Source organism: Ischnura elegans, chromosome 7, assembly GCF_921293095.1.
Source record: "Ischnura elegans chromosome 7, ioIscEleg1.1, whole genome shotgun sequence".
Taxonomy (NCBI): Eukaryota; Metazoa; Arthropoda; class Insecta; order Odonata; family Coenagrionidae; genus Ischnura; species Ischnura elegans.
Genome location: NC_060252.1, coordinates 28684655 through 28697152, shown reverse-complemented (window position 1 = coordinate 28697152; position 12498 = coordinate 28684655). Strand labels below are relative to the sequence as shown.

General features: G+C 38.1%; 1 protein-coding gene across 1 annotated transcript in view; it reads right to left on the bottom strand.

The window, feature by feature from the left end:
* LOC124161848 (protein mini spindles) overlaps positions 1 to 12498 on the bottom strand; it is a 68593-nt gene that overhangs the window by 43660 nt on the left and 12435 nt on the right. Inside the window, exons 8-11 of the mRNA XM_046538065.1 lie at positions 10999 to 11193; positions 9167 to 9347; positions 3013 to 3125; positions 2727 to 2922 (exon numbers count right to left, since the gene is read on the bottom strand). Of these exons, the coding sequence (XP_046394021.1) occupies positions 2727 to 2922; positions 3013 to 3125; positions 9167 to 9347; positions 10999 to 11193 (685 nt within the window). The remainder of the gene's footprint in view (positions 1 to 2726; positions 2923 to 3012; positions 3126 to 9166; positions 9348 to 10998; positions 11194 to 12498) is intronic.

Sequence of the window (12498 nt, the reverse complement as noted above, 5' to 3'; positions counted from 1 at the left end):
GACATGTTTGGTGTTTTTTGGCAATGGTGTCTACCATCAAATGCTCTCTATTCACGCAACTCACGGGTATGCTGCCGACTGCTTTCTGCTGCCCGAGGAACAAAAGAAGATCAAGCATTCGCGAATGTTAATGCCACAATATTTATACCAAGATGAACAACTTATTTATCGAACGACAGTTTAATACACGAATTTAAGACTGAGCACTACATGTTAACTTCATTTCTAACAGATCGCAAGAAAATACAGAGATAAGGGACTCTTGGTGAAGGTTTTCCGGCGATGGAAACTCTCGCTATGGCGAATGCCAACACCAAAAGGGCTTCGTAAAAACAAATTTTTTTACATGCTTATTATAGGGTCAATTGGCGGTGCATTGGCTATCTCTCGTTATGGCGGGGGTCTTGCAATAGCCCGTACTCGCTTCAATGAGGTTCCACTCTAGAGGGTTGATGAATTATATTACAATTTAAGAAAATACATGTATTTACAATTTGAAAATTATGCTTTGCAGCCTCGTGTATCTTCATAATTTCTGTGTTTAGAGGCAATATAAGTAAAGAAATTTAGTGCCCTGATTTCTGTAGGAGTATCATTTAAAAGCATTATGTACTTCAAGCAGTCAAATTTGTGTGCTTAAAATTATTTTTAAAGGAATAGAAGGGAATTTAATCATGCAAGCAAATTAACCAAAACTAAGGTACACACAGAGTTGAAAAGGAAGGATTTTAAATAATTACTACACACAACTGAGTACTGATTTGCTGAATTTGATAGACTGAATATTTAAAAATTCAAATTCATATATCTGTGAAACATTCCCAAGCTATAAGTGCTTCTCCTGTATGGTTTTTGAGAACAGAAAATGGTGAGTAACGATAGCAACAATATGTAATGTGGTATATGTGATATGGTAATATGACGCTGGGAAAAACACTCACTGAGATTTTAACTCAAAATTCAACTGCAATAATTAAAGTGATTCAATATGTTACGATATTAATTAATTGAAGACATAAAGATTCTCAGAAACAAGTTCTTTTCTGCACTTTCATCACTTTTGTCTAAAATCCCAAAAATTGCAAATTTACCGAGCAATAGGATTTAGGCTATTCACCTACAGAGGATAACCCTGAGCTGGGGAAAACATAATTTGCCACCACTTAGCTCTTATCCCCTGAATTCCTTTGGCAGTTTCTTATCATCTTCCTATAGTCATGACCATTCGAAACCAAACACATCCATGTGAAAAACAAGCTCCTTGGCTGCTGCATGATGCAACATGGATTGATACATTTCGCATTGAGGGTTGATATCTTCCCAAATACAGTAAGTCCTCAATATACGAACAAGATATGTTCCAAGACTTCGTTCATTCGTTGAATTTGCTCGTAAGTTGATAATCCTATGCAAGGCATCAAGGAATGTGTTTATCCAGGAGAATGCAACACTGCCTCACCATTTTGTGCTAACTCACGATTGTGACAAACTGATCTAGTAGAGGCTGGAGCCGCAAAAAATTTACTATCCGCCGGAAGGAAAAATAGGCGAATCACTGAACAGTTCCTGACTTCACAATGAGTTGACACTTTGTCTAGACTATGCCCAAGGTGTAAGTTTCTCTATGTCATACTGGATCGCATTGGCCTACTCCATAGGAGCCAAATTAGTGGCCTCCCTACAAATTAGCAAACAAAAATGAGGAAGTTGCGACAACACAGTAGCCAACAGAAAAAAACTCTTACTGAAAATATATTTTTAGTGTCCCAGCATCAAATCTAACAGCAGTTTCAGATGGCTGCAAATTGTGTATAGAGGTGAGAGGAGTTTGTGTATTTTAATGTTTGGGGAATGTTACCCAAATTACCCTAACTATGAAATATATCCCTATGAAGAATCTGGCTCCAACTTAGCCTCTTGTAGTGACTTAATGGGGAGTGTCTCACAGAAGATTCATATCTAAATACAAATTAGTGAAGAAAAAAATCCGTCACATGAGCTGAGGTTTGTGAATTAATGGGAAAAGCTGGGAGGGATATCAAAATTGTCACTTTATAAGATTGATAAGATTTTTTTCATCAGACAGGAATGAATAATAGCAGTGCAAATGCCAAGATGGAGTGCAAACATTCTTTAGCGAGGTGGCGTGTTTCATTAGGATATTTGAGAGAGGTATTAGTCGAATCAACAATATGCCTTAAGTATTTCCATAAAGTGCTAATATTCCTGTAAACAGCTAAAATCTTGTATGAATCTTTGAATGGATTTCATAATTACTCGCGAAAAAATATCATGTGTTTCCTGGGACATAGTTTTCTTGCATTCATCGTTTTTTTTTTGTCCAACCCTTGAAAATTGATAGATCAAGGTTCCATTGTAACATAATTCAAACTTCTATAAATCAACGTCAACCCTTACAATTAGCAAGAGCCATCTATGATAAAATCCTCTACGGCATTCCTAACATATAACCATGCATACTGAGTATGAAATGAAGAAGCATAGAACAACATCACAGATGCTACCCATAACAATACATACATAGTTCATTTATACTACAAAAACACTATGAGGGATTTCCATAAATTGATATTGCAACAGATTAAACTAATTTTAGCTCACAACAGTACTTCCAGTTGAGGGCTTCAGTTGGCACAAATTAATGTGACATAACATTTGTAATTACATCAACATGTATTTTTCTAATCACAACAGTAAGGCGTTACCTGTGGTAGCCTTCTTTGGAACAGCACCCTTCTTCACAGGGGCCCCAGCAGTCTGGGGTCGTTTCACAGGCACTGGTGCAGCCGACCCAGCCTTTGGTGCACCAGCTGGTGGGCCTTTAGCAGGTGCTGTGGTCGGTCTCTCAACTTTTTTAGGGACCTTGGCCACAATCACTGCCTTTTCACAGCATTCTTTTATCTACGCACAAAAAAAGTTATGCCATATTATTGCCACAAATATCCACAATATATCCACTCCAGACTAAAGAGTTGACATTATTTAGCTTACCTTAGCCATTTTTAATGCATCAACATCCGTTAAAAATGGCATCACCACCTTTTCTCCTGCAGCTTTCAGTAGAGTTCCAATGGCTTCAGCAGAATTATCCCTCACAGTTGGATCTACAAATAACAAGAAAATTTATTGAGTTGTACACAAATATTTAAAGATGGGTCAGTTCCGGTACCGGTTCTCTGTACTGCTGGTTCTTGGTCTGTGGAACTGGTATAGAAAACCGATTGCATAAAGTTGGTACTTTGGAACCGGCTCGGAACAGTGGCAAGGATTTGAACGCCCATTGCCGAAATGGTCTGCAGCATACTCAAGACCATGACTAGTGCCTTGCATGAGATTCTTTCAGTTTTCATTCATAACTTAAAATACCGTATTGCAAGAGGGCAATATCGGCAATTCTTTAACTCTTCTATGCGTTCAATTTACAAATCATTGTTGTAATAGTATGATGCCCTCACTTGGCAATGAAGGCCACCCACAGCTCTGTGTTGTGTCGATGCTACAAGAGCTCCTGCCCCACCGACAAATTTTGCCTTTCCCAGCTCTCTGCATATATTACTTTCTGATTGCATGGCATCCAACCTTTTTTTTCTTTTGAAAGTTGCTTGCTAACACACGTTTACAGGCTCATCAGTTTATCGCTCTCGCCAGCATTGCAACATTTCTGTAGCCACGGCCACTTTCTCACGAGCTGACTTATCGCCAGCTGCCATCCAAGGTACAGTGCCATGCTGTTAAATTAATGTTGCTCTCTATCTTCAAATGAGTCAAATAGCGCTTGTAACATCACAGCGTCCATTTCAATTCGGCCCTCCAATACGCTGTCTACAGCGTGAAATACACACAATGCTCCATTGAGGCCACTTTCAAACGAAACAACTTTTCGCCAGCAACCATTCACGAACGACTTTGCAAAAATAAAAACCAGAGATACAGTAAACTCTTGATTTTACGAAGCAGGATTTTACGAAGTTTTCGATTATACGAAGTGATATTGCGGTCCCGGCGAAAAGCCTATGTTAAATACATGGCGCTATTCGATTTTACGAAGTTTCGATTATACGAAATGTTTTGAATTTACGAACCTCGGCCCGGTCCCCAGGAGCAAATGGCATTCGTTTATACGAACTACGGCGAAAAATTTGTCAACAAAACTAGTTACGCCGGCGTAAGTAGCTAAAAAATCAGCGCTTCCGACTGTGGTCCATCAAAAGTGCGAAATCGAAAATGATAATGCAACTTTGGAGAGAAATGGGTCGCCAAAAACCTCACTGTGGGAATTTAGGGGAAGTAGGAGTTCAGTAAAAATATCGCGGCTGACATTATGCCCCTATTTACGTGCCTGTTCGTAAACATATCATCGACAATAATTCGTAGTTTAACATGTCAGGAAGGTCACTCAGGGTATTTCTTACACTCCTACTTAAACCCTACGTAATTGAATCATACCACGAATATGTCACAAGTCCATAAAAATACTCAAATTTCAACGTTCTTGCGGGTTAATAATCTATAATAATAACCTCGTGACAACACTTTCCTCATCAACAGTTGGAAATATTGAAGGAAGAGAATTAATGCACTCGATGATAGAGGAAATATATTTCATTTTAGACGCTAACGTTATATTTCGGAGGGGGGAAGAGGTCGGGGAAAATACTGCGGTTGTCAGCGACGAGAGATGGGGAGAAGTAGTAAGGATATCGCTGATGATATGATATTTTATACACGAGCCTATATTGAGGGAGAAATGGCTCCTCTATTGCTAATTCGAATGGGGATTTAATGATTCTGTGCATTAAGTTTTCGCCCAAGCACATTGGTATCTATCCACAAGGGGGCGTCTGGCTGTCTTTCGTCCTGAAAGCGCTGAATCGTACGGGATGGGCTTGTGCTAAATTCACGAGGGTGCGAAGGGCTTCAGTCTGTGCCTTGCGAGCGCGTAAGCAACAACCAGTGCTTCTCTGGATATACAATAGTAACGTTTTCTTTGCAAGTGTGTTTGAAATTTGGGAATATGGAGCCTTCACAGCTAAAACGAAAAAGAAGAGTATTACCTTTAGAAACAAAATTGAAAATTATTGAAGAGGTGGAGGCGAAGAGATTAACTAAAAGTGAGATAGCGGAAAAGTTTGGAATCCCACTGTCGACTTTATCGACAATTCTAGCAAACAGCGGCAAACTACAAGAAAAAGTCGGGTCGGGTGTTTCGCTGAAAAGGAAGTATCTGAGCTGCGCCAAGTTCGCGGAGGTTGAAGAGGAGCTATACACTTTCTTTTGTAAGTGTCGTGAGCAAAATCTTCCAATTAGTGGACCAATATTACAAGAAAAGGCCGAATACATAGCCTTGCAAAAGAAAATTGACGATTTTAAATGTTCTGGTGGGTGGTTGACTAATTTTAAATCAAGATTCAACATTGTGTCTCTGAAGATAAGTGGGGAAGAAGGCTCTGTGAATACTGAAATTATTGATAAATGGCACATCGATAACGATGATATACTTCAAGAATATAGTCCCAGAGATCGCTACAATTTTGATGAAACTGGGCTATTTTTTAATGCATTACCTGACGCAACCCTGGGTTTCAAAGGGCAAAGGTGCCATGGGGGGAAAAAGAGTAAAGTGCGTGTTACTGTGGGGCTGTGCGTCAACCAAACGGGCACGGACAAAATCAAGCCCGTTGTCATTGGGAAATTTGAAAGGCCACGGTGCTTAAAACATGTAAAATTGGAAGCCCTCCCAGTTTTTTACCATGCAAATAAAAACAGCTGGATGACCCGAGAAATTTTCCAGCAAACGGTTATACGTCTACAGAGAAAAATTGCTGGAGAGAACAGCAAAATTGTTTTAATAATGGATAATGCCACCGTCCATAAATACGTGGAAGATCTCAAACTGGCTAATGTTCGAGTTCTCTTTTTACCCCCGAACTCGACTAGCAAGTCCCAGCCCTTGGACCAAGGCATTATCCAAAATTTTAAAGTCCACTACCGGAAGAAGCTTGTGCGGTATTACTTGCGATGGATCGGTATGTATACATTCATCTATTTTGCTCATGTGCATTTGGATATCGATTTAGTTATTTTTATTCATGATTATCATTCTTTCAAATCTATTTGCTACTTTTAGAAATGGGAACAGAAATGATTAAAATCCCGAAATGGACGTTGCTACATGCAATCCACGCCATAGATGAGTCCTGGAGAGAGATTTCCTCCACTACCATCGAAAATTGCTGGAAATCGGCCGGATTCCCTCCGATAGCGCATCATGAGGATGTTCCCGAGGTTGGTATTTGATACAACTAGCCTAATAGTAATTTTACTGCTTTAATATCACGGCTCTGGTTGAATCGTTACGTTATACCTTCAGGAAGCTGCGGCAGATGAAATCGCGGAGGAGATTAGTGGTTTAAAAGAAGATTTGAAAAAATATTTGGAAAAAGCAGGAGGAGCACAGCGCGCAACAGCAAGTGACTATATTGCGCTAGATGATTATCTCCAGGCTTGCGACGATTTGACGCCGGTGCCTGTGTCGGAAGAAGCAGCGGCCGGGACTAGTCAGAATAGCAGTGACGACGATGATGAAAGTGAGGAAGTAATTCCACCTAATAAAAAAGAATTATACGCTGCCTTCCACACATTAAGACATTTTGATCTGGCTAATGATTTGGACCCCCAATTTAATTACCACTTATGCAAGTTAGAAACCATGGTGGAAGCGGCGATGGAGAAGGGAAAAAAGCAAAAAAAAATAACAGATTTTTTTGAGTAATATCTTTTCGTTTATATATTGGCCTTTGTGAATAAACAACTTAAATATCTTAAGTATTGGGCTCTATTTACCGCCAATTTATATTTCAGGCTTCTCGTAATGAAGACGCACTTCCAAGTCTAACCATAAACTTTCTTCTCACGCGCTTCCCCGTTCTCCCATGCTGAGAGTTATTTCTTTCCAAAGCCTTTTGTTTACTCCCTCCTGCCGCCTTTGGCTGATCCTGCTGACTCCCACCTTACGCATCCCAAACCCCTCCTTCCCCAGCATTTCCCATTCACTCCCTTCCTAAGGTCACTGGGAGCTTGCGTGCGTCGTAAAAAAATACGGCCCCCAAACGTAGTCTGAGGCAGAGCTGAAGGACCTTTCCCCACCCTTCTTTCTCCTGCCCCCTTCACCTCTCCTTATGCTGACCACACTTCTTTCCTCAGGCAATCCCCATCCCACTCCTATTCACCCCACCCACTGGAAATGTTCTCCGACTGTGGAGAAGGGCATGGTTCATCTTTACCGGCAACGGGGGTAAGTTGTTAACCGGAGAGAGGCTGGAGAAGTATCTTCCATTGTCAGCGAAATGGTGCCGTGCTTATAAAATTGTCTCTCTTCTTCTCTGCTGACTTTAAAATTGAAATTTAATTATTTTCTTTGCGCTTTCCACTCTATATTTATTTACGATTATGGCACGCCTATTTTTTAGTGCTAAAACTAAGAAAATCTTTGCTCTATGTCAATGATCCTTTGCATAATTTTCAATACGGCGGAAAAAGAAACACGAAAACTAAATGAGGTGAAGGTACAGGTTTTTGCGTATCATTTTTGGGAATTCACGCAAGTGTACCAATATTTCACCACGTTGAGAAATGATAAAACGTCTCTTGTAGGAAAACAATCAATGTGGATAATAACTTTTTTTCCTGGATATAGACAGTTACTTATACCACTTATTTTATAAGAGCGCGACCCGGGTTTCAATGAGTAATCATCATGATGATAATGATGATGATTACTCATTGAAACCCGGGTCGCGCTCTTATAAAATAAGTGGTATAAGTAACTGTCTATATCCAGGAAATAATGGAATACCACAAAGTTAACCAAGAGTTAGTGAATTTTGTGGATAATAACGTTTCTCTCTCTATTTCTCCGAAACTGTAAGATGTTTCTCCTGTCGTTTTCCGGTTGGAACCTTGCTCCTGTCGGCATAAAAGGAGAGAAACATACTATATGAACAGGTCACCTCACACCCGGTATGAAGAATATGGTCCTGATGAAGAATTAAGTCTTTTATGGCAACGTCTGCAAAGATGATGGAACACAGTATTCGGACGGATACCTCAAACAGAATTTACTTCAAATATTCGCCAGAAGATAATCACATCTTACGTTATTTATGATCGTAATTGAATCTCAGTGAAAATAGAGCACATTCTGCTGAAAATACGAAGTAACTCGAAATATTAACTTACGAAGGTTATTTTGGAAACGGGCTAAGGCCCTTGTTTTTCTTTTTTTTCTCGTCACTTTGCGATAGAGGGCGACATAAATGGCGGTTAGGCCGGCTGCCGCTATAATTCCGTGGGTGTCAGAAACAAATATCTATCTTTAGCATACTTAGTAGTTGCTATTCGCTCCTAACCACAAACTTATAACATTAAATGCTCATAATTAACATTGCAATTCATTATTTGATTACGTTTTCTAAACTGGTCGGGAATTTCTTAAGCGATCGTTGATGTTGAAGTATGAACAAGAAATGGGAATTTTATGGTGGTATAATTATTTAACGATTTTTCACATCATAAATCCATAACAAAAAGCCTTTTCTATGAATTATACCGAGAATAACTACCGAAAACTTTTAAATAAGACCACTAAAGACAAAAAACGGCGGAAGAAACAAAAACGAACCTTTTTTTCGTGACTTATGAAAAAGGTTTGAATTTACGAAACTCGATTTTACGAAGTGCCAATTTTCCGGTCCCACTGACTTCGTAAAATCAAGAGTTTACTGTATGGTTAAAAATACTAAAAATCATGTTTCAATTTTTTTTTGTTTAATTTCCAATGTTAAGGCTGAAACTTAGGGGAAACACATTATTTTTTATGCATTTCAAGTGCAAACTTTTTATTTTTCAAAATATCTGGGGGCACTTTTCACCATCTTAACCTGCTAGACCCTTTCTCAAGAGAGAACTAATTTCTTGAGACAGCTATGACTCCATGAGACAATCAGTCATCAACAATGTGCTTTGTGAGGTCATGTAAGAAGGTTATCCATATGTAAGATTCAAATGATGGTAGAACTACCGGTTTGCATTTGGATCCAGTGAAATAATACTGGTACAAAACTTGTTAATGTAACTATCTACTTACCAGGCTCATTTAGCGTTTTAAGCAGAGGAGTAATGAAGACCTTGACTGTTTTTTTGGTGAGGACCACAGGAGTACATCTGGTGAATAAACGTGCTAAGAAAGCAGCAGTCTCCGCTTTCACTGAAGGGTTTTTATTGTCAAGAGCAGCGATAACATCTTCTTGCATGTTTTCTAAAGAAGTCTGAAAAGAATCAGCAATAAAGATTTAGTAGGTAAACTGGTGGTTCTTAAGCATTTTACTCAACCCTTTTAGTAATGCCCTCTTTACACTGGAACACGCAAAGAATGCCAGGGATTTTTTTGACTAACTAGTACGATTTTAATCAATCTTTTATACTATATAGCCCACTCACTCATACATACGTATGGGGTGAATGAGACGAGATAGGACAAAAAGTCTTATGACAACACTGGAAATGGTGTTCGATGGATAAAAATTTTTGCATCATACAGAAATCCATAATGCAGTGCAAATGCCAATACAGAGAGCAAACAATTTTTAACTTGGTGGCACGTTCCTTTAGGATATTTGAAAGAGATATTAGTCGAATCAACAATATGACCTAAGAGTCTCGATAAAGTACTAGTATTCTTTTAATAAGCTAAAATCTTGTTTGAATCCTTCAACAAATATCATAATTACGCGCCAAAAATACTGTGTTTCCTGGGGCATAGGCAACCTAGCCTAACATTCTCGAATTGATTGTTTTCCCGCATTCATCATTTTTTTTTCGTCCATCCCCCAGAAAAACGATAGATCGAGGTTCCACTGTATACCTAAGTGCAACTATAGGTATTTCTGATTCAATTAATTGTCAGACGAAATTACATTTCATTGTGTGACTACGCTATTTATCAGTTAGCATTATCGAAATCATGACATTTGTAATGTCTTATTCATCAAAAGTTATCATCTGCTAATCACCAGATGATTTTATTGCACATTATATTGAATATGAAAGCTATTAGGAGGTTTGTGCATCCCGACTCATTAAAACTTTAAAGAGAGGTATTTCTGAAATGGTATCATTCACGATCATGATAAAAAATCTTTCGATAAAACAGAAATCTTCAACGCTCCATATGAATCCAAATTAAGTGAGATGAGTTCAATCCGAAACTGGTATTTCTAACTATACTTTTTGCAGGGTTTACTCGCTATATGTAATGCTTTATCAATTAAAATGTAGTTAACTGCAGTTCATTGTATTTCGTAAAGTGGTTATGTTATGATATTAAGTATGAATTGAGCATTGCAGTGGAACATACTCTCAACATTTTTGGATTTAAATTGAATAACATAGACTCTGTCAAACTCGTAGAAATTAAATTTATCTTTTTAGTCCATCAGAAAAACATTTCTCTTTAAAAGTTTATTTTCATATTGTAATCTACATACTATGCGCTCATTTTGCTTGAAAGTGGAAATATTGCTTATATCTAATCTAGCCAACTGAAAAGTAAACAATCCTAAAGAAACAAATGGCAGACAAAAAGTACAAGACCTTCCATAGCAACCATAACAGGCCACAGGCCTTTTTTGGGAGGGTCTGGGCAAGCAAGAGCGAGTCAGATTTTTATAAAACCTCCGATGTAAAGGTGTTGAAGTTATATTTTTTATTTTCCTCGCTTATATCAATCATAATGTTTCCCTATTTTGTTATCTCTTCTTTACAACTTTAAAATAAGATTACTCTCAATATTTATTGAAAAACACCCACGCAATAGATTGGCCAGTGCATTCTTCACACATATCCCTTGGACCGATAGATTGGCTGGCAGGCACTTAAAGGGTTAACCCTTCCTCAAAAATCACTATACAGAATACTTACACTTTGGGCTACAGCATCAATGGCATCTCGAAGTGCAAGCACAACATTCTGCTTCTTCTCTCTAAACTTCTCCAAGAGACTTGGAATACATGCAGAAGCATAGGTCTGAAATCTCTTTTTCAGACCAGAAGCGATTCCACCGAGGCATTTGCAGGCTACAGCAACTACCATTACATTGGAATCCTTACCGATAACCTGAAACAAATAATAACATTTATTTTCATGAAGCAATTAACAGCACCAGCTCAATTAGGCTTATATATGCACTAGAAGCCCAATCTTGTAAGTATGATACATATATCAAAAAGCTAGAATTTACAAGAAATGACTGAGGTGCCATTTGAAACATTAATTTACAAGTCAAATGTGATTATGTTTGTGCCTTTTATAACATGTTCTAATGAGGCTCAATTTTCGGGCATTCCAGAGTGCAATTATAAAGCACAGGGAGTTGATTGTTCTACTAGGCAAAGAGATGCCCAATTGCATATGGTGGTCAACAAGGGATAGAGGGAAACAAAAAATTAAGAATATAACAAACAATATAATCGATTTCCCTGGTATCCAAAGCGAGATACAGAGAACACTCATAACAAACCTGCTTATTGCAAAGTCCTACTTAACAAAATGAAAGCAGCTTCCATAAAAAAGCCTTTGTGCCATTTAAAAAATCCTACTTTTAATGAAGGCATACTGAAATGAGTCCCGTTTGAGTCGAAGTTGGTCTCATGGCAAGATATACGTGTTATATTTTCAGCCTCTTCATAGCTGTTATAAAGCATTATACAGTTCTTTACATCGTAATGGAGGGGACCAAAATTTGGGAAATTTGATGTATGGAGGTTCACTCTAGAGAGGTTTTAGTGATATGCACAATTGTTTCATATACTTTGGAAATGTAAGGTACTACTGTCCTTTAAATCATTATATATATGTGTTTAAACAAACATGCATGCATGAGTGAAAATATATTTATTATTTAATTATAACAGAAAGCGAGCACTGTCGCATGATTTTTACCATGATTCTAGAGAAAACAATGTGATCTCTCTTAATTCAATAGTCACTAAAAATGATTAGGATAGTTGGATACCTTTTTTCTTATTTACTGTTAGGTATGCTCTGATATGGAACAAAATGGCCTTAACTAATGGTTGACATGAAAATTACCGCATATTAAAGGTGTATAAGAAAAAAAAGGGTGAAACATTTATCGCTGAAAATGTCATTCCATGTACGTAATCGTGGGTGCATAAATGGTCCCTAGTTGTCTCAGTACCATTTGCGGAGGAAGTTAGGCTGTCTCGGGGGTGTCTCCTTGGTATGATAGGTGGAGGTTTTACGATATAAAGAGGTTCACTACAAAGAGGTTTGTCTATAAATTTACATGTAAATCTGACAGGACCTTAGGGGTGGTATGAAGTATGGAGGTTTATGATGTAAAGAGGTTCACTACATACTGGTTTCACTGTATTACAATGGCATTTTCTTTTAAGACGC